The sequence below is a fragment of the Silurus meridionalis genome, chromosome 20, assembly GCF_014805685.1.
Source record: "Silurus meridionalis isolate SWU-2019-XX chromosome 20, ASM1480568v1, whole genome shotgun sequence".
NCBI lineage: Eukaryota > Metazoa > Chordata > Actinopteri > Siluriformes > Siluridae > Silurus > Silurus meridionalis.
This window is the reverse complement of record NC_060903.1, coordinates 7,964,241-7,987,301: the sequence shown is the minus strand read 5'-3', so window position 1 is coordinate 7,987,301 and position 23,061 is coordinate 7,964,241. Positions and strand designations below refer to the sequence as shown.

The following is a 23,061-nucleotide window of genomic DNA, read 5'->3' as shown; positions in this document are numbered from 1 at the left end:
GGGCAAGCAGAGGATTCATGCCTCAAACTATGAATTTAACAGCATGTCAAATCAAATCAAATTTAATTTGTCACATACACACACATACAGAGTACGACATGCAGTGAAATGCTTTGTACGACTATCCAACATTTAAGTAGATAAATAAAAAGTATAAACTATAGAAGATATATGAAAATATATGTATATACATGAATGAGTATGGCAGATATTGGAAGTACAAATGTTTGTGAAGTTCTCTGATAATCACACATTAGAAGAGACCCTTGATACAGGTGGACCAAGTCAGGAACTTCTCACTTTGCTGATGAGCTGCCTAAAGTATTGTCCCGTTTCTGACGGACCTTGGAGTAGCCGCTACCTGGTTTAACAATTCAGTAGCTATGTATTTATTATGAAAATTTGTTTGTATTTAATGCATAAACTGTTAATTAAATATTGTGTAAACAAACTCATTCAGTATTTGATTTGGCTTTAGATTAGATTAGATTAAACTTTATTGTCATTACACATGTACAAGTATAAGGTAACGAAATGCAGTTTGGGTCTAACCAGAGTGAATAACAGCAAGTGCAGGATATAGTGTTTACATGATTTACATAAATTAAATTAAATGATATTATAGGACTATAAACAGTAATTTACAGATGTGTATGTACTATGAACATTATATACAGATGAGTATATATGTACTATGAATTTAAAATTTCTAATACAGCTGTCAGGGAGAATTAGTATTTCTTGGCAGGAAAAAAATATTCCCATGTCTGTGGAGGACCCATTTTCATTCAAAAGACCTGGTAAACCAAAATGTAGTGGAAGTGCTGCAAGAGGTATTGTATTAGAGGTAAGGTTACTAATATATGTAAAAAAAAAATGTATTGCTGCTTTTAAGTATTTAACGAATGTTAAACACATAACATGAATTCCTAAACTGCAAGGTGACAGTCACGTGATCCTGACCTGCAAAAAGATAGATTTCTGTGTAAATGGATTTAACAGACACATTCATACAATGTGACTTTTGCAGTTGTAATTTATTTTAAACAAGCCTATTATTGCATCAATAATGAAAAGTGCATTTTTACAGATATATCTTGCCGACTTGTGTGGTAGATGGTAGTGTTTATTTGTTAACCTCCCAGGGGACAGTGCAAGTCTACAGGGTCAAATCCTGTTTTGGAAGCAGAACTGAAACAGGCACTGATGTTCGATGCTGTCATTGAAGTGACCTTCATATGTGAGATCCCCAAAAAAACTGAGCCCTACAACACAAAAAACAGAATTTTTAGTCTTGTATCAATAAGTATCATTTAGTCTTGTATAAATAAATACTACTATGTACTAGTTGTAATAATATAACTAAGGCTTTAAACAAAAGTTCACTTTTCTGACTTGGTCAAATGTTTAGGAATATAAAATTAACACAAATCTTAATTCACTAAAGCTGTTCTACTAAGATTCGATGCACAGATTGCTAACTGGTGGACCATAATGATTTCTTCATAAGCATAGTGCAGATACAGAACAGAATTGTCTTTGAAACATACCTGCGTTTTTCAAGTGTTATAGAGAGAGCAAACTCAACTTACGCCATGATTTGCTTGCAGCATCTCCAAAACCACTGCATCTGCATGTCTTTCCTCAAAGTAGCGTTGAATTAATTACATTTTCTTTGTTATTTTATTTTTTAAATGTAAGTTGCAAAAAGAAAGTTTAAAGTAAACGCAAATCTCTTTTCTTCTGTTCTTTGAATGGCGTTTGGCGTATCAACTTTAAGGTGCGTTATTCCGCCACCTACTGGATTGGAGTATGGAGCGCAACTTGATTAGAAGCAATGAAAAAAGGTTCCATCGCAAAATTCCATACGTGGATAAGAAACATTTAGATCGAAGACTTCCTGTGTATCTTGAGTGACGGATGTATTGTCCAATAAAAGATTCCATTTAAAGCTATACTTCCCTCTAACGGTTTGTCTGAAATGTTTTCAGATTTGTTCATTTAGTTCTATATTTGTTTTTGTGTCCATAATTTCTTTTTTTTTTTTTTTTGTATTGCAGTTGTGTGTTCTGATTTGTCTTCTCGGTCAACACACACAAGTCCGATTCAAGGAAGACCCATATATTTACAAGACTTGCTGCTGTCTTGTTGCCAGATACCACGCCTTTAGAGATCTTGTCTGGTCACAGCTGATTTTGCAGCCAACAAAGTATAAGGTATGTTTAAATGTACAGTATGTGGATGTTACTTTGACATGTACCACCTACCTAAATATTGTTGCAGACCAAGTGCATGACGCCGGTTGTTAACCTCTTTTAACATCTGGTAAGAATGTTTGTGCCTCTATGTGTGTATCTACTGTCTGTGTAACTACTTTGATGTTACTTACATTAATAAAAGCAGAGAACTAATTTTTCTTCTTGTCATTTTGTGTCTCTGGGCCACTTTTAATTCTAATATGCATGTTAAAAATGAAAACATTGTCCTTCCATTTTAAAATTTGTTGTTACTAAATAAGGTAACAACAAATAAAGTTTCACACAATTATTTGTAAACTCGTGTGATGTTTTGTAAAATGTCCATGTAAGTAAAACAGCTCTCTGAAACAACCAGTGAGTTCGTGCCAGATGAATCATTAGAGCATTTTTTGGATAAATTCTCATAACAACCCTCCAAAATTTAGTGAAAATCCTTACAATAACAGTAAACCGAGGCTAAATATATAATCGGCCAGGTGCATGGATACTTCTTTAATTGTAAAGTACTTCTGGGATTATTATTTTGCTGGAATTAAAAAGCTATTCATAAGAACCTGATTGCACAGTAATCCCTTGGATATCTGAAAAAAAAATGTGATAACTTGATGGGCTCTTTTAAAGTACTGTATACCAATACTTCATTTTATAATCCTATACTTTTACAGGAATCGCACACTACATGCACAAAAACTAATAAACACATGTAATGTTTAATATAATAACAAATAGATCAAAATAAACTATAAAAAAGAAACTGTTGTATACTGCATTCAAACCATCCTTGCTGGCTTGAAATTCCTCTGAATCTGCTGATGTCCCTGGTTGTGGTTCTACTTGTACTTTCTGCTATATTTGCTTCACCTTTAGACACGATTTTGTAGTACAGTTGTCGTGCCTTTTTCGTATGATGTTGTTGTCCAAGGGAATATTTTTCTTACTAGAGTCCTCGATCCACAACAACAAAGCAGCTTCCATCTTCACAAAATATATATTTATTTTGTACTTTTGTAAAAAAAAGTTTGCACTTTGCCTGAAGCTGGCCGACACAGTACTCCTGATTTTTGCTTCTTTCTTAAAAATATAGCATACTGTGCTCTCATTCACCCCAGGAATGGCAGCCAACAGCAGCAAAACTCTTGAAGCATGTCCAGAAGTTCAATCTTCTCTTGAAAAATCTGCAGCTTAGTTTCGTTACCAGAAGCTGTTGATGTGCACATTTTGGGGCCATTTTACTCTACAGTACAGATACTGTATAAATTCACTACAGTTATACAGTACAGTTTAGATAAAAACAACACGTTATATCCGCAATAGTCAGAGTGTTTTGTTCCATATGAGAACCCGTGATATTGCCGATTTGTGATGTCCGATCCGCGATATATCGAGGAATTACTGTACATCAAAATTAATTGCATGGATTTCATTAGTCAGATTTGGCATGGTGTTTTTCATGAGAGGGATGTCCTGAAGCAGAGTTTAACGCTCACTTCCATAGCAAATGAATGACATGTTGAGGTTTTATTATCTACTGATCCATTTTCCAGAATTAGCCATGGCAGTACATGAATTAGCTACTGATGCACCAGAACATTAAGAATCCTCCATCAGACCAGTATGAGGAGATCAGGATATGAGGATAGATGGATTTGTGTAATGCCTAAGTTTGATTAATTTGTACCTTTTGCTAGCGGTAGACAAGTAATGTTTAGCTAATGTTTGAAGGACTGCAAAAATTCTTAATGTGCTTCAGATGTTAAAACGTTTTACTATACATAAAACACAAGCTACAGGTTTCTTGACATTTTCTTGAAAGATCCTCAATTCCTTCTAGTTTTATCATTTTAAATATATGTAAACTGTTATTCACACAGAGGGTGAAAGTGCATTTCTCCTGATAGTTTAAACAATGTTTTGGCAGATTGATTGCAATAATTGCTTAGTTTTTCTTTTAGTAGTTTTCTGTATGTAAATGTTCTTTTAGTAACATATTTTTGCTTTTGAGAAGTATAAATGAAAATTAACTGTTAATTATCTGTTTTCAAACCAGTCTTTCATTTGTTTTTTCCAATCTCCACTTTAACCATGTGATTAGCTGTGATTAGCCATGTAATGTTAGTTAGAAGCATTGCAGAAATGGGCAATTTTGAGGACCAATGACACAGTGGTTGGCCAAGAAACTTGTAGCAAAGAACTGCTGGAAACCGGTTTGATTCTGGTACACCATTTACTTTGTGGAGATGTCTCAACAGACAGTATTCATGATAAAGTTGCAGCCCAAAAGCCATACCTACAAAGTGGAAACAAGACTAAGTGGCATAACTATGCAGAAAAACATAAACTGCGGTGCACAAAGATGGTAGCAGGTGCTATGGCCTGACCAGTAAAAATCTGAAATATTTGGCTGTAACTGGAGGCAGTTTGTTTGCCAAAGAGCAGTCTGCAGGCCACAGTGAAGCATGGTGGAAGTTTCCTGCAAGTTTGGGGCTGCATTTCTAGAGTTGGAGAGTTGATCAGAAACAATGGTGTCTTCAGCATTACAGACACCATTGTTTCTAAACAAATACAGGTAGATACTTTTCCATTATGCAATACCATCAATTTAATTAGAATCCAATCCAATTACCACTATTTGAGCATGTTCATTCTCAGGAACGACTGATAAATTGATGGAGGCCTGGATTGAGCTGACAGTGATTGGCATTCTTAATACCAAATTCATAATACCAAATAGTACATAGTACTCATCAGAAATTATTTACAAGCTATTTTAATTATGTTTATAATAAACAAGAACTTCGTGCCACTAAATGCCATAATAGCTGCGGTATTAATCACTATAAACTAGAGGGTTTTGTAAGCAATTTTGCAGGGGAAATAAACACTTTTTTTTTTTTTTTTATGTATTGAAATCATTCTCATGGCTGGATTGAAAAGCGGTCACAAAGATATGATGGAAAGCATGTTGAACAAAACACAAAGGCCACTGTTGTCAAACTGGGAACCAAAGTTGGAAAAGAATGACAATCATGTAGGGGATGTTTTATAAATAGTTATATTTGTGCTAAAAAGCATTACATACAGTGAGGAAAATAAGTATTTGAACACCCTGCTATTTTGCAAGTTCTCCCACTTAGAAATCATGGAGGGGTCTGAAATTGTCATCGTAGGTGCATGTCCACTGTGAGAGACATAATCTAAAAGAAAAATCCAGAAATCACAATATTTGATTTTTAAACTATTTATTTGTATGATACAGCTGCAAATAAGTATTTGAACACCTGTCTATCAGCTAGAATTCTGACCCTCAAAGACCTCTTAGTATGCCTTTAAAATGTCCACCTCCACTACATTTATTATCCTAAATTAGATGCACCTGTTTGAGGTTGTTAGCTGCATAAAGACACCTGTCCACCCCATACAATCAGTAAAAATCCAACTACTAACATGGCCAAAGAGCTGTCCAAAGACACTAGAGACAAAATTGTATACCTAGACAAGGCTGGTAAGGGCTACGGGGAAATTGCCAAGCAGCTTGGTGAAAAAAGGTCCACTGTTGGAGCAATCATTAGAAAATGGAAGTAGCTAAACATGACTGTCAACCTCCCTCGGACTGGGGCTTCATGCAAGATCTCACCTCGTGGGGTCTCAATGATCCTGAGGAAGGTAAGAAATCAGCCCAGAACTACACGGGAGGAGCTGGTCAATGACCTGAAAAGAGCTGGGACCACCGTTTCCAAGGTAATACTGTTGGTTACTGTTGGTAATACACTAAGGTGTCATGGTTTGAAATCATGCATGGCACGGAAGGTTCCCCTGCTTAAACCAGCACATGTCCAGGCACGTCTTAAGTTTGCCAATGACCATTTGGATTATCCAGAGGAGTCATGGGAGAAAGTCATGTGGTCAGGTCATAATTCCACTAAACGTGTTTGGAGGAGGAAGAATGATGAGTACCATCCCAAGAACACCATCCCTACTGTGAAGCATGGGGGTGGTAGCATTATGCTTTGGGGTGTTTTTCTGCACATGGGACAGGGCGGCTGCACTGTATTAAGGAGAGGATGACAGGGGCCATCTATTGTGAGATTTTGGGGAGCAACCTCCTTCCCTCAGTTAGAGCATTGAAGATGGGTCGAGGCTGGGTCTTCCAACATGACAATGACCCGAAGCACACAGCCAAGATAACCAAGGAGTGGCTCTGTAAGAAGCATTTCATGGTTCTGGCGTGGCCTAGCCAGTCTCCAGACCTAAACCCAATAGAGAATCTGGGCCAAAATCCCTCCTGCAGTGTGTGCAAACCTGGTGAAAAACTACAGGAAACGTTTGACCTCTGTAATTGCAAACAAAGGCTACTGTACCAAATATTAACATTGACTTTCTCAGGTGTTCAAATACTTATTTGCAGCTGTATCAAACAAATCTTCTTCTTTTTCTTTCGGCTGCTCCCATTAGGGGTCGCCACAGCGGATCATCCGTCTCCATACCACCCTGTCCTCTACATCTGCCTCTTTACACCAACTACCTGCATGTCTTCCCTCACCACATCCATGAACCTCCTCCTTGGCCTTCCTCTTTTCCTCCTACCTGGTGGCTCCATCCTCAACATTCTTCTACCAATATAATTCATGTCCCTCCTTTGCACATGTCCAAACCATCTCAATCTCGCCTCCCTCACCTTGTCACCAAAACATCCTACATGCGCTGTCCTCTAATAAACTCATTTCTAATCTTGTCCATTCTCGTCACGCCCAACGAAAACCTTAACATCTTCAGCTCTGCTACCTCCAGCTCCACCTCCTGTCTTTTACTCAATGCCACTGTCTCTAATCCATACAACATCGCAGGTCTCACCACAGTCCTATAAACTTTCCCTTTCATTCTTGCAGATACCCTACTATCACAAATCACTCCTGTCACTCTTCTCCACCACTCCACCCTGCCTGCACTCTTTTCTTTACTTCTCTAACACACTCTCCATTACTTTGCACTGTTGACCCCAGGTACCTGAACTCCTCCACCTCTTCCACCTCTTCTCCCTGCAACCGCATCACTCCACTGCCCTCCCTCTCATTCACACACATGTACTCTGTCTTACTCCTACTGACTCTTATTCCCCTTCTCTCCAGCGCATATCTCCACCTCTCCAGGCTCTTCTCAACCTGCTCCCTACTCTCACCACAAATCACAATATCATCTGCAAACATCATAGTCCAGGGAGACTCCTGTCTGACCTCGTCCGTCAACCTGTCCATCACCACTGCAAACAGGAAAGGGCTCAGGGCGATCCTTGATGCAGTCCAACCTTCACCCTGAACCAGTCTGTCGTACCTACTGCACACTTCACTGCCGTCACACTGTCCTCATACATGTCCTGCACCACCCTCACATACTTCTCTGACACACCTGACTTCCTCATACAATACCACAACTCCTCTCTTGGCACTCTGTCGACGCTTTCTCTAAATCCACAAATACACAATGCAATTCCTTCTGTCCTTCTCTATACTTCTCCATCAACATCCTCAAAGCAAATAAGGCATCTGTGGTGCTCTTCCTCGGCATGAAACCATACTGTTGCTCACAGATGGTCACCTCTTCTCTCAGCCTGGCTTCCACTACTCTTTCCCATAACTTCATGGTGTGACTGACCAACTTAATTCCCCTGTAGTTACTGCAAGACTGCACATCTCCTTTATGCTTAAAGATCGGTACCAGCACACTTCTTCTCCATTCCTCAGGCATCTTCTCACCTTCCAAAATCCTGTTAAACAATCTGGTCAAAAACTCCACTGCCATCTCTCTAAACATCTCACGCTTCTACGGTATGTCATCTGGTCCAACCGACTTTCCACTCTTCATCCTCTTAATCGCTGCTCTCACTTCCTCCTTACTAATCCTATCTACATCCTGCTTCACCAACTCCACATCATCCAACCTTCTCTCTCTGATTTTCCTCATTCATCAGCTGCTCAAAATACTCCCTCCACCTTCTCAACACACTCTCCTCACTAGTCAACACATTTCCTCTCCATCCTTTATTGCTCTAACTTGCAGTACATCCTTCCCAGCTCGGTCCCTCTGCCTGGCCAATCGGTATAAATCCTTTTCTCCTTCCTTAGTGTCCAACCTCTCATACAGCTCCTCATATGCCTTTTCCTTGGCTTTCGCCACATCCCTCTTTACCTGCTGCCGCATCTCCTTGTACTCCTGCCTACTTTTCTCATCACTCTGTCTATCCCACTTCTGTTTTGCCAACCTCTTTCTCCTTATGCTCTCCTGCACTTCCTCATTCCACCACCACGTCTCCTTGTCTTGCTTTCTATTTCCAGATGTCACACCAAGTACTTTTCTAGCTGCCTCCCTCATCACTCCTGCAGTAGTTGCCCAATCATCCAACACCTCTTCAACACCACCGAGCCTCTGTCTGACCTCTTCCTGAACCTCACACTACACTCTTCCTCCTTCAGTTTCCACCATCTTATTCTTCTTTCAGTCCTCACTCTCCTCCTCTTCTTCTTCGCCTCCAAAACCATCCTACAGACCACCATCCGATGCTGTCTAGCTACACTGTCCCCTGCCAACACCTTACAGTCTCCAATCTCCTTCAGGTTGCATCTCCTGCATAGCACATAGTCCACCTGTGTGCACCTTCCTCCACTCTTATCGTCACCCTATGATCCTCCTTCTTCTTAAAATAAGTGTTCACCACTGCCATTTCCATCCTTTTAGCAAAATCTACCACCATCTGCCCTTCCACATTCCTCTCCTTAAAACCATACCTACCCATCACCTCCTCATCACCTCTGTTCCTTCACCTACATGCCCATTAAAATCTGCCCCAATCACCATTCGTTCTTTCCTAGGTACACCACCTACCACTTCATCTAATTCACTCCAGAATTTTTCCTTCTCCTCCATCTCACAGCCAACTTGTGGAGCATAGGCACTGATGACATTTATCATCATCCCTTCAACTTCCACCTTCACGATCATCACCCTATCAGAAACTCTTCACCTCCACTACACTCTTACTGTACTCTTCCTTCAGAATCACCCCTACACCATTTCTCTTTCCATCCACACCATGATAAAACAGTTTAAATCCACCTCCAATGTTCCTGGCCTTACTCCCTTTCCACTTGGTCTCCTGAACACACAGCATATCTACCTTTCTCCTCTCCATCATATCAGCTACTTCTCTCCCTTTACCCGTCATAGTACCAACATTTAACGTACCAACCCGAAACTCCACTCTCCTACACTGCTCCTTTCCCTGCCGTCTCTGTAGACATCTTCCTCCTCTCCTCCTCCTTCGGCCAACAGTAGCCCAATTTCCACCGGTACCCTGTCGGCTAACGATACCTGTGGCGGTCGTTGTTAACCCGGGCCTTTTCTAAGTGGGAGAACTTGCAAAATAGCAGGGTGTTCAAATACTTATTTTCCTCACTGTATATTGTGTACGAAGACTTTATAGACAGTCTGTGAAGTACAGTGCCAGTAATACAGATATGTAATAGGATAGGAAAGAAAAAAATGATTGTAATAAATATCAATTTGAATAAAATCTCTAATGTTCTTAGGTCCTCCACAACTCCGCCCAGAATAAAGGTTACTAAAAACAGATGTTATAGATAGAATAGCTCTGTGTATATCAGAGGTAGGAAGTAACAAAGTATGAATACTTCGTTAATGTACTTAAGTAGATTTTTCTGGTATCAGTACTTTACATCACTATTTATTTTTAAACTTTTAACTTTTTCACTTATTGCATTTTTTTACACAGATATCTGCACTTTCTATTTCTTACATTTTCAATTCTTCGTTTTAAACTATTGGTGACAAAATATTTTTTTGTTTCACTGCATGTGAACCACAAACCAATTTCCTGTCCTGCTCTTTCAATCTAACACTGGTGTATCATTTCCTGGTTATCACACACCACAGATCTAGGCTAGTTAATGAAGCTAACAAATGAGCAAAGCATTAAGCAACAATAAGTATGGGGATAATGTGGATGAGGCAGAGGGAGTCAGTGATGTAAACATAACTGAGGTCAGAGACATTGATCACCTGAACATCATCATCATCATCATCTTTGTGCTGCTTGTGTTCGATATAGTGGTTGTTCAGCCTGGATACATTCATTAGGTAAAAAATTTTAAATGGTTTAAATTCTGTCTGTTAAAATTAACTCTTTATTAATACAAATTTATTTTAACATCACTAATTTGATTAACACGTGATTAATGAAGTGTGCATTTGTTTGACCATTTTTATTAAAAACAGAAATACATAAATATTTATTAACCACTGAGCTACCACTTACATGAATGTGATATTGTCAAGTAAAAACAAAAATAAATTGTACTCTTAGAATCAGTGTATATCTTGTACTTAAATATGCCATATTACTATTTAATTTGCATTCATGCTCCAAATGTTAATGAAATGACAAATGTATTAATTAGCCACAGCAGTCATAAGTCATATGGGAATGAAGACAACTCTCCTCTTCTATTGATTGGCTGGAGGAAAAGCTGTCAATCTAGCAATGTAGCTGAGCATACTGCATACTGCAATTCTAAAATCATCTAATTTAGTTTTCTCCAGATTATGGGCTACTCTATTGAGGGCATGAGTATGACTTTATACCATGATGCAGTTGTTTTTTTCTCTGACCTTTTTTAATCGGATGGGGCAAAATTTTTAAATGTGCTAGTGCGGATAGTGCCTATGCTGTTTTGTCAAGATCATTAACAGAATTTAGGGGTTTAGTTAGATGTTGAGACAGATCAGTCAAGGTTACATTTACATTTGTGGCATTTAGCAGACTCCCTTGTCCAGAGCGACGTACAAAAATGCTTTGAGTCTCTATCAATGAATAAATATACGCTGGTATGCTAGATAACAAACTTAAGTTAAATCATCCTACAACTCTGTTGAGAGGGTTTTTTTTTTTTTTCATAAAAAAAGTGTTTCATGAAGAGGTAGGGCTTCACCTGTATTGTGGCTTCCTTACGAGCTCCAGTGGTATCTGGCCAAAGGTGAAAATGATATTCGAAACAGATGTGACCAATATCCAAAAGTGACTGTCTATCAAATGTTTTACTCGCACAACAGAAACATGTAAGCACGCAGGAGAATAGTGTGTAAATAAGCACAAATACATAAAATCTGGAGAGATGCTAAGATGATGCTAATTATATATTTTTTTAAGTTATTATATATATATATATATATATATATATATATATATATATATATATATATATATATATATAAAACATTAAAATTAACGTTAATAACGCAAAATTAAAACCTTCAATGCAACACACATTTATTTACGACGTCCCTTCTTTACTCAGATATAAAACGTAAAAAAACCTCCAGCAAAACATTCTTTTCAAGCACTAAACCTTTGTTTTAACGATGCGCCAAGTCTTAAATCAAGCACCAAAATCCGCCATGATGCACACATCTGGAAATTAAAACCGTCCATGTTGAAACATAGCAAATGTTCCGTTTGGTGTCCTGGTGATTTACGTAATTTAAAACACCATATGTGCTGTTCTTAAAAATCTAATATGTATTTTTGCTTATTCATTTAATGGATGGTTTGATTTAACACATGTTTAAAGTTGAAAAGAACAGTGTTATATACAATAATACAAGTTTTCATATTAATATTTTTTTTACATATTGTATTTTTTTTTTTCTGTAAAAAATATATAAATATAAAAAATAACTAAGAAAAGAATGCTTTGGGACTTTATTGGCATGTTTGCTATCTGTCTAATGGATCAATATCCACATTCTGTGAGAGCAGAATACAATAATTATTTTAAAACAATTGTCTTCATGCCTGTTTGTTGAGTATGGTTTGACTAATAATAATAATAATAATAATAATAATAATAATAATAATAATAATAATAATAATAAAGCATTGATAAATGGTCAAACGTTTCATTTTCAAACATTTATTGTTGGTATACAATTGTTTCTGCAGTCAAAAAAAAAAGAGCAAGCAGCAGGATATAATGCAGTACTAAAATTGAAGCAATTGTTTAAAACCTGTGTGCAGGAATCAATAAGGAACCAAATCTAACATTATGTAACAAAACTGTAACATTGCAACATTAAACATTATTTTCACATTTTCAAAGTAACATTGTGATATCATTGCATGGCACTGCATTTGAGTGATTGTCCCAAACTGGAGTCAAAATGTTTGAATGATGTCACTCCTAAAACTCACATATCTGAAAGTCAAGAAAGAGAGAGAAAACAATAGACATGAACCCCTTTACAAAGAAATTACACAAGTATAGTTAAGTTTAATAAAAACAGGAAAAAACATACAGTGCTTTCGTGATTGTCCCATACCGGGGTCAAAAATGTGGAATGATGTAACACCCCTGAGGTCTCTGAAATAGTAAAAACAGATAAAGTAATAAAGTTACAACTCAGCATGAAAAGCTTTTTATTATTTTGATTACATTGGCACAAATTAAATTAAATTAAATTAAATTAATGGAAATATTAAATGTAATATTTTCATTTGTTAGACCCTATTTGATTAATACAGATGTGTATGTAAGTGTGTGTGTGTGTTTTACATTTCATTTTCTAAAGATATAACCTACTTAACTGTTCTGCTTATTTCAGCATACTTTAACAAATGATTTCATTCCTTCCATTATTCATTCACTCCCTCGATATGTGAAATTGCCAGGATTTTTTTCCTTTTAAGAGAAGTTCTTGAAGCTGGACATAAGACTCTAAAGAATCTATATTGCTAGCGTTAGCCGCTAGACACTTCTTGGATAGCAGCTAACGCTAGCGCTATGGATTCTTTACTGTTTTCATGCAAAGGCAAAACAAATAAAACAGCTTTTTTTTTTGCTTTTTGCTGTTAAATTTCCATGTAAATTTACAGGATTTATTTTACAGTGTACCTAAGGAAAATCCCACACGTCTTCTTAGTCACACGTACATGTAGCAATTATTAATAAAATAGGCACCACAAATTTGGGCCAGTAATAAAACTTAGTAACGACTACGTTGCTTTTTTATTATTTTAATCACATGATTGTTTTATTGGACTGTATTGTTTATGGCTGAAAATGTTTCCTTTTTAAATATTTGCTTGATTGATTTCTTAACATCAGTTTGATGCTCAATTGTCTGGCCTATTTTCCAATAGCAAACTTATTAATCTGAGTTCCAGTATGTAATTTATAAAATTGTGTGTTATATTGTTAAATAGTATATAATTAAAGATGTTAATGTAATTCCCATGATATTGGATTCTAAGATTATTATTCAGAGAATTTCTCATGCTCTGAGATTTACTAGTTTCCCAGATCTCTATACCATATTTCAGCAATGTATACTATTTTTGCTGCCAGGTTTGTTACTGTATGAGGATCAAGGGGTCAGTAAGAGAAAACAGGTGTTACTACAGTGTAGACTGGAGCATGTGATGATCTATCATAATATATTTGAGACTCAATATGAGGTTATTTAAACACAAAGAGAAAAATGGAAGTTATTATATGGGCCAAAGGATTGTAAAACATAGAGTCATGTTTTGCTTCTTTTGAACTTTAGCTATAAAATGATCCTTTTTCTGTGAACAATTTTCCAAACAGAAATTTTCTATTACCTGAAACTTAGTTATTAGGTCAGGAAATTGCTATGAATTGTTTATTTACAGACCTGTTCACACAGTGTGTTATATGAATCATTATTCTAAGGCTTCATCTACATTAAAATGGATTCATTTGAAAATACATCTGTAAAGAGGTTGTAGACAGAGCAAACAAGAGATGGTGACGGGTTTTCACCAAAAGAATTTCATCACATACAAAAAAAAAGTTGTTTTTTTTCAAATATGGAGCTTTTCAAAAGGAAATTTTGCCATTCTTACATTTTTACGCATGTGTAATATTGAGATGTAAGGATTTTTATACAAGTGCGGAAAAATGTTAAAAAATGCAAGTGTAGACAGGGAGCTTTTTAAAATCTATCCAGATGTATGTGAAAGTAGTCTTAGTCAATTGCAATTTAGAATTTTGTAATGTTATTAGCATCTTTCCCATCCCATGGCCCTTTTTCCTTGACTGAACTGACTTGACTGACTTGACTGAACTTTTATTCTTGTTTGACCCAACTTCTGCTTTAACTGAAAAGACAAGAACAGTTTAGTTTTTACATGTCTTCTATATTAAATGTGTGTCGCTAGCAATCATAACGGTATATTTAACTGTAGGGGAAGTGGAAAGAGGAAGCCACAACATGGCGCAGACAATGCAGCTCGTCTTCTTTCTCTACTTGTTGGCCTCAGTTAAAGGTAAAGTAATTTTTTCTATAAATCTTTCTAACTGAAGAGGGTAAAGTATTTAATGTTAATTACACTTTGATGTAGTAGAAAGTGTAAAAAAACTACTATACATTATGAAAAATAGCTAGTGTTGAAGTTGCCAAATTTCTTGAGCCTATTTTCTGTCAATGATAATAGTAGTTAATTAGAAGAGATAGTAGTTAATTAGTAGATAAATGTAGAAATAATAACTAAATGTGTAAATGTGATCTCTTACCACACAATTTACAGTAGTACCAATATACACATCATACATGATATGAACATGGCAGTCCATAAAACCTTATATTAAAATGTTTTATATCTGATTTCTGAGTCTTATACAGTATATAACTACAATTTGTAAGAGGAATTAATTTAAATAGGTCAGATATACATTTACTGTAAGATTTTCTATTTTTAAGTGCTGCAAAATAAGACTGTTAAGTGATCTTATTTAATTTCAGTTTACAAAAATATTTTGCTTTCCATGGCTTCCTTTTCATATTTCACTGTTAGTGTGTAGAATAGTGTCAGGGTGTGGTTCCTTTCAGTGCAGTAAGGCTGCTGACATTGAATAGTTTTACACAATTTTCACATCCTTTGGTATGGCCACATCTAGTAGCTAATGGTTACATTTGCTTATGTCCCTGACAGTGAATGGTCTCGATTTTCTTTGTTGTCAATGTTTAAATACTTGTTATTATACAGTATGTCAATTTAAAGATTAATTTAACATGCAAAAAATTTGTTTTTTGTTTATGGCATGTCTATGGTTATTTGTTGCCTTCTTATTTAAGCTTTGTACTTTCTCTTAATTAATGGACATGATCCATAAATTCACAATAAAAAGATCTGCTGTTATAAATTGTATGCATGCCTTACAAAAAGCAGTACCTGATTCTAAATATTTTTTATCAATTAATAATGTTCTAGTATTTGGTATACAGCCCCTGACTTTTGCTGAATGCAGAAACAAGCACTTTTATCATTAAATCACTGAATCTCATCTACATGCCTACAGAGCCTTCCGAAAGTCATCATACCCTGTACAAATCTTTAGCTTTTCTTACATTACAGCCTGAAAAATGAAATTAATTAAATCAATAGCTGTACAGTACTAAATTGCTTATTATAAAGGTGAATAATTTTTTTTTTGTGCATGGACTTGCCATTTCATGGTTACTTGTACATGTTGGATGGTCATACATTATTTGTTTATTTTTAGATTATTGTGGAAAGGGTCTTTAAAACATAATTAAACAGTTTATTTTTGCTTTTCCTACAGCCACTGATGTTTTTAGGATGGTTAACAGCTCTGTTCAACTGGATGTACAAAAGGAAGTTCCTGATGACAGCTATGTCGGATGGACATTTAACACAAATAAAAACATTGTGTGGAACAGGGGAACTTTAACCAAAAATTATAAAGACAGAGCAGAGTTCAATGAAAAAACTTTCAGACTGACACTGAAGAACTTACAGAAGAGTGATAGTGGACTCTATGCCGCAGATGCAGAAAATGAGGATTCAACCACAAAGGTTGCAAAGTACCAATTATGTGTGTTGGGTGAGTTTTATAGCCAACAAACTGATAATAATGTTATTCTCACCAGTTTAAAAAGCAATGTTTATTTAATTCTGTGATTTTATTCAGTAAATGTTTAAATTTGAATAAATAGTGTCAGTAAACATGTGTTTTGCTTATATACAAATCTTTTCATTGAGTAGCAGGACAGTAATGTATCTGCATGTGTGTATTCCAGATCCAGTGGAGAAACCAGTCCTTAATGTCTCTCACCAGCAAAGTAACGTCACCTGTAATGTAACTTTCATCTGTAAAACTCAGTATTTCTCAGTTACCTCTAATTGCTACAGTGATCAGTGTAATAACAAAACAGAGAAAGAATCTGGAAACTTCTTGCTTTTATTGAATATCAGAAATGACTTAATCGTTTGTAATCATAGCAACCCAGTCAGCTGGGAAAATGCCACTATGGAGATGAAACATGTGAAACAACTCTGCCTTTCTAAAGGTATGAGCACACATACATAACATTATTTTACACCTCATACTCACATTTGCACATAGCAACATTCTTATTCAATATTATTTCCATTGGAAAGCATCATATGTAATACATTATATATTATATAATGCATATATACAATATATTGATCTTAATAAACATTTGTTTCCATAGAAGACAAAGAACCACCCGCTGGGCCTCCATTAAATAATACTGTAATCCTGTTAATCTCTGTAGTCACACTTACTGTAGGTCTTGGTGTCATTAGTATCATCATCTATTTTCTTTACAAGAAATACAATAGGACAACAGGTAATAACATGTTTTATTTATTATGTATTTTTATTATCATTAGAATAAGTAACTAATTCTTACATATTAAAAGTGGAAAACATGTTTGTTGCTTTTGTGTTTTTTGTAAAAATGTATTTATTAAAATATGTATCAAATGATTATAGATAGATAGATAGATAGATAGATAGATAGATAGATAGATAGATAGATAGATAGATAGATAGATAGATTTTGTATAAAATTATAAACATTTTCATTTCCAAACTTCCTAGAATCTGACACCAGAGTCTATGAAGAAGTTAAGGTGACCTTTTGATAATAGAAATCTATTTTGCACATTATTTACATATTATAACATGTAAAGAACACAGTATATAGTGTATATAACAGTGTGGTTAAACCATGTCTGCAGGAGGGAAATGAATTACAGACAATTGAGGAGTCAGAGAAGCTTGAAACTGCTGGTATTGTTTACAGAACTGCAAATCCTGGCAACAAGGTAAACATCATCAAATGATCATTTTTAGGTTTTACAAAATAAGAATATTATACAAATTTTTTCCTCATTTAAAATTAATTAAAATGCTCCTAATGGTTTATAATGCATGGTTAACTAAGAAATTATATTAACACAAATGCTGCAGCCCTAAATGTTGTAGCACATCCTGTTGCATAGGATAATTTCTGATATGCTGTCATAGTGGGATGGTGATTTATTTATTTATTTATTTTATAAGAAATTTGAAAAGAATCGTAGAAAAGTAATTTGGTTTAAAATATTTTTTTGTCAATTTGTTATTTCAGTAATTCATGTTCATTCAGGCATTTTGTTATAAAGTGAAATAGAGATAAATAGGCAAAAAAACCTTTAAAATGCTTCTGTAAAATACATTCTGCTGCCATTCATCACATCACCAAATTAACTAACTTACTAACTAACCAACTAAATCAGTTCCTGTTCATAGTGTTTATTTCTAGTGTCTATGAATATTAAATAATTTAAAGAAATAATTAGATTATGGCTTATGTTTGGCAGCATTAATTTAAAACTATACTAAATTTGACTGTGCTGTGCTGCCAGTGAATTTTTCTAGCACTCAAACTGTTACCCACACCAGAGGTGGCAAAAGTACACACATCCTTTACTTAAGTAGAAGTACAGATACTCATGTTTTAAAATACTCAGGTAAAAGTTAAAAGTACTGATTATACTTTTTTACTCAAGTGAAAGTAAAGAAGTCTTGGCTCTGACATGTACTTAAGTAAAAAGTAGTTATTACTTCTACTTTTAGCTGTTAACTGGACCTCACATCATATTAATCATATTAATCGATCGATCGATCTTTATTGTCATTGCATTGTACAGGTACACAGCAACAAAATGCAGTTTGGCATCTACCAGCAGTGCAAAAAGTAGCAATCGTGCAAATAGTGCAGATAAATATGTATCATATTTACAGCATGTGATATATATTTAAGCATATGTACAGTGATTAATTATAAAGGCTATAGCAGTGCAGAGACGTGTGGACATCATTAAGAGCCTTTGCTATGTTTCCACACGGACAGTTAATGAGGTGAAACCAGAGAAAATGCACCTCTTCAAGTCAAGAAGCTTATATATATATATACATATATATATATATAATCTTAGACATTTTACAGATTTGAATGATGTTTTTATCTGTACGATCAATAAAGACACAAAACGCCACCTAGAGGGTTAATTGTGTAAAACATGGCGGATTTGGTGTTTGATTTGAGACTGTTATTACAGTGCTTAAAGCTCTTCTATTTGTTTATTTAAAACCTACAAACTGAAAGGTCTTATTGATGTAATTGAACTGTTTCATATCTATGGATCTGTTTTAAAATATACATTATTTACGGTTTATTTATTTTTTATTTTTCATATATTTTTCTTAAAAGGGCTTTTTCTTCTTCATGTCTTTAGAATCAAGGAGCAGAAAATATTTACAAGTCATTGGAATTCACAACACCTCAAGACATTTATTACACAGTGAATAAGAATGATAAAATATTGTAAGAAACTCAGTTGGATGCCTTTTGTGAGAAATGGAAGCAAAATAATGTGTTATTTTCATTTGCATTTTGAAAATTGTTTTACTCATCTGTAATCAAATCAAGACTTGTTCCATTAGATCTTATTGGCATGAAAATATCTTGTCTCTCAAAGTTTAACAAAGAAAAAATAATCATTGCTAGGAGTTCAGGAAGAAACCATCATTTCCAGAATGACAACTGCAATGTCAATGTTAATGATTTCTGCTCTTATCAGAGTAACACTCACATTGTAAATTAATATCTTCTATTTTGTTGTCTGTCTCACACTACCCATGTATCCCAGGCAAGTAAATCTAAATAATTAACTTCAATGAAAGTGATCTTCACTATTTTGTTGCATGTAATTGGTCTGTTTTAATCTGAGTATTTAGCAGCATGCTTTATTGGCAGTGAGCATGTCAATTGCATGCTCCCTCAAAACTTGTGACATCTGTGGCATTGTGCTGTGTGATAAAACTGCACATTTTAGAGTGGTCTTTTATTGTGGCCAGCCTTAGGGACACCTGTGCAATAATCATGCTGTCTAATCAGCATCTTGATATGTTACACCAGTGATGTGGATGGATTATCTTGGCAAAGGAGAAGTGCTCACTAACACAGATTTAGACAGATTTGTGGACAATATTTGAGAGAAATAGGCCTTTTGTTTAAATAGAAAAAGTCTTAGACCTTGATTGAGTTCAGCTCATGTAAAATGGGGGCAAAAAACAAAAGTGTTGCGTTTAAAATCTTGTTCACATAATATTTGTCACAAGCTATTTAAATTATGTTCATAATTAACAAGAACTGTGTGCCACTAGATGGCAGAATAGTTGCAGTTTAATCACTATAAACAACAGGGTTTCTCATTCAATTTCAAAGGGGAAATAAATACATTTTAAAAATGTGTTGAAATCATTCCAGGAAGCATGTTTAGCAAAACACAAAGGTCACTGTTGCCAAACTGGGAGCCAAAATAATGCCTTATATGTTATAAAAGACATAATGCCTTATATGTCTTTTTGGCTTTTATGTATTTAATATCTAATTTTATACAATTCAGCATTTGAGCATTAGGGGCCTTGCTCAGGGGCCTATGAATGACAATTTGTTGGTGCTAGGATTTGAATTTACAACCTTTGAAAGTCCAAAACCTTAACTACTGCATTTACACTTACATACATGTGATATTTTTAAGTATAATACAAATAAATTGTACTCTTAGAATCAATGTATATCTTGTACTTCTACATCTTACGAGTTAATTTGCATTTATGCTCCAAATGTTTCTGAAACAACAAATGTATTAATTAGACACAGCAGTCATAAGTCAAATGGTAATAAAGTCAACTCTCCTCTCCGATTGATTGCTGGAAGTGGGGCTGTCAATCTAGAACTAGTGAACCAATGATTTAAATAAAATAATTGTAAAACCTGGAACTGCATGCACAGAACATTCAAACAAACATACACAATAACAATATTTGAAACAAATGAAACAAAAAATTAAACGATTGTTTGTGATTCTCGTAACTTTAATTTCATCTTTGTTTTGTATAATATATTTTTACATTTGTGATTCATGCGTTTTTTTTTTGTTTTTTTTATCTGCAACCACAATACTTGAATTAAAATTATTTCTATAAATGTTATATTGTATTATTTGCCTCTAATTTGTACATTTGTTTCTTTTGATTAAAATGTCCCCTGTCCTTTTTACACTGCAGGAGACCCCCCTGTTTTCTAAGGATTACTCTGAGTACACTATATATTGCTACTTTTTATTTTACTTGAGTAGATATTTAGACCTCTATGTTTTGCTTGTAAGTAAGTAAAAATATATTATATTATAAATATGTTTGCATGTTTTCTTCTTGTTGTTTGTCAAACCCAACAAACAGGTTAAAAATGGCCATTGCAAAAGCTTAAACACTAAACCCAACCACAAGCTCAACCACATCCTTCCCTCACAGCTAAGCACTGCATAGTGTTAAAAGCTTGCTAAATAAAAATAAAACATACTGCTGCTTATTTTGTAATGTACAATGTTAGAGCATTAGAATTATTACATTGATGTTAAGCTATCAAACATGACATTAAACTCTTTTGTGAAAATGTTAATGATAAAGCAAATGATGTTTTATATTATATATATATATATATATATATATATATATATATATATATATATATATATATATCTATCTATCTATCTATCTATCTATCTATCTATCTATCTATCTATCTATCTATCTATCTATCTATCTATCTATCAATACATAAAAATGCAAAACCAAAAATGCTAAATGAAGTGAGGATCATGAATAAAAGTAAACAACCATGAGATGACTTGTGAAATCAACACACTTTCATGTTAAAAAGAGTTTCCACAAAAAGGCAATGTGCAGAATGCTTTTGAGCTTTATATCACAGCATGCACATTGTGTTTATTTAGTGCCTATGGAAAGACCCACACATGTCTTCTTAGTCATAAGAAGTTAAAATGGCACTGATAAAACAGGCACCACAAAAGTAGGGCAGTAATAAAACTTAGTAGCAACCAAGTTGCTTCTTTTGATTATTTTAATTACATCAATTAAATTAATCATATCTGTGATGTTAACATTTATTTTCGTTAATGCGTTATTAACGCATTTGTTACGACTTCTTTTTATACGTCTAGGGTTGAAGCTGTAACATTCATACTGTGATCCATTCTGTGAATAGGCCAGGAAAAGGACACGTAAACCAAGTATAATATAAAAGGATTTATTCAAACAAGGAGGAACAGGAGGAATGGAGTATATACAATATTTACACTAATCAGAAAACCAAGGCATAATAAATAATCCCACAGGAGAGAGAGGCGGAGAGTGGCGCTAAAGAAAAGAACACAACAAAACCAACTACCTCAGTAATAAACCACTAACCTAACACTAAACAAAATTCTTCCGCGCCTCTACACGCCCTAGCTTACCTACTCTAAACTAACAAAATACAGAAGTAGCACACACTCCTAGCTAGTGTCTCTATACATAGTATCACCTACGTGTTGCAAGATGTAAGTCACGTGACATACTACCTGCCCAACACTCCTGGGGAAAACACAAGGGTTGTTGTCAGAATATAACCACTCAAAACAAACAAGATAACAGTCAACGAATCAACAATTGTAGTACAAACAATAAACAAGCAATGCTCCAAACACAACAATGCAAAACAAATGGTGCTCATGGTGCTCTCTCCAATGTCCCTGCAGTCCTCTTTTTAAACCCCAACAGTTTACTGGATTGGCCACAGGTGCAGTCAGGTCACACGTTGATTATCTCCCAGCCAATTGCAGTCCAAAGGGGCGGAACCTTGAGAAATTGACAGGAAGGTAAACCAATAGAGAGAGACAAACACCCACACACACACAAACATCCAATGGGACGTAACACTCCCACCCTTTAAGAACCAACCAGCTTGGTGACATCTCTAAACTCTCGAAAGAGCATCTGCAAAAACGTTCTCAGATCCCTTTTTATGTCTAATTTCCAGATTATAATTCTGGACTATTAGAGACCACCGCATTAAACGCTGATTCTGATTGTACATACGGGATAGAAAACAAGTGGGTTATGGTCAGTAAACAATGATTGGTAAACTACTGGATCCGATATATACCTCGAAATGTTGTATAGAAAGCAACAATGCAAGAGTTTCCTTTTCAATGGTGGAATAATTTAACTGGTGTTTATTAAACTTTCGTGAAAAGTAGCTAACAGGGTGATCTATACCATGTACATCCTCTTGCAGTAGAACAGCGCCAGCTCCAGCAGCGCTTGCATCAATTTCTAGTTTAAAACCTTGAGAGAAATCTGGAGCCAGAAGAACAGGGGTATTACATAAAAGAGTCTTTACACAATCCATCGCATACTGACACTTAACGGACCAATCAAAGATTTAGATGGACTAAACAGCATGAGTAAGAGGGCTGACAATAACCGAGAAGTTTTTACAGAAATTTCTATAATAGCCAGCCATCCCCAAAAATCGTCTCAACTCCCTA

The 23,061-nt window shown here is 35.1% G+C and overlaps 1 protein-coding gene and 1 long non-coding RNA gene across 3 annotated transcripts; one reads left to right on the top strand and one right to left on the bottom strand.

Annotated features, from left to right (window-relative positions):
- Positions 1 to 577: 577 nt before the first annotated feature.
- LOC124402822 lies at positions 578 to 1,780 on the bottom strand. The gene is made up of 3 exons (XR_006928797.1): positions 1,593 to 1,780; positions 1,089 to 1,265; positions 578 to 963 (listed from the first exon to the last, which is right to left on the bottom strand). It is a non-coding gene; the product is annotated as an uncharacterized LOC124402822 (long non-coding RNA).
- A 98-nt stretch (positions 1,781 to 1,878) lies between these two features.
- On the top strand, positions 1,879 to 20,521 carry LOC124402819 (natural killer cell receptor 2B4-like). Of its 2 annotated transcripts, XM_046876089.1 has the most exons (9): positions 1,879 to 1,970; positions 2,061 to 2,216; positions 14,533 to 14,613; positions 15,911 to 16,192; positions 16,389 to 16,658; positions 16,827 to 16,964; positions 17,219 to 17,250; positions 17,359 to 17,445; positions 18,901 to 20,521. In XM_046876089.1, the coding sequence occupies exons 3-9, from the start codon at positions 14,559 to 14,561 to the stop codon at positions 18,991 to 18,993; spliced, it is 957 nt and encodes a 318-aa protein (XP_046732045.1). In that variant the 5' UTR covers positions 1,879 to 1,970; positions 2,061 to 2,216; positions 14,533 to 14,558; the 3' UTR covers positions 18,994 to 20,521. The 2 variants fall into 2 exon arrangements, with proteins under 2 accessions (XP_046732045.1, XP_046732046.1); XM_046876090.1 differs by lacking the exon at positions 17,359 to 17,445.
- The last annotated feature ends 2,540 nt before the right edge of the window (positions 20,522 to 23,061 follow it).

Coding starts and splice junctions, on each gene's coding strand:
- LOC124402819 (XM_046876089.1), top strand. CDS start 14,559: ATGGCGCAGACAATGCAGCTCGTCTTCTTTCTCTACTTGTTGGCCTCA. Junction 16,193..16,388: donor GTACCAATTATGTGTGTTGG/GTGAGTTTTATA, acceptor TGTGTATTCCAG/ATCCAGTGGAGAAACCAGTC. Junction 17,251..17,358: donor GAGTCTATGAAGAAGTTAAG/GTGACCTTTTGA, acceptor CCATGTCTGCAG/GAGGGAAATGAATTACAGAC.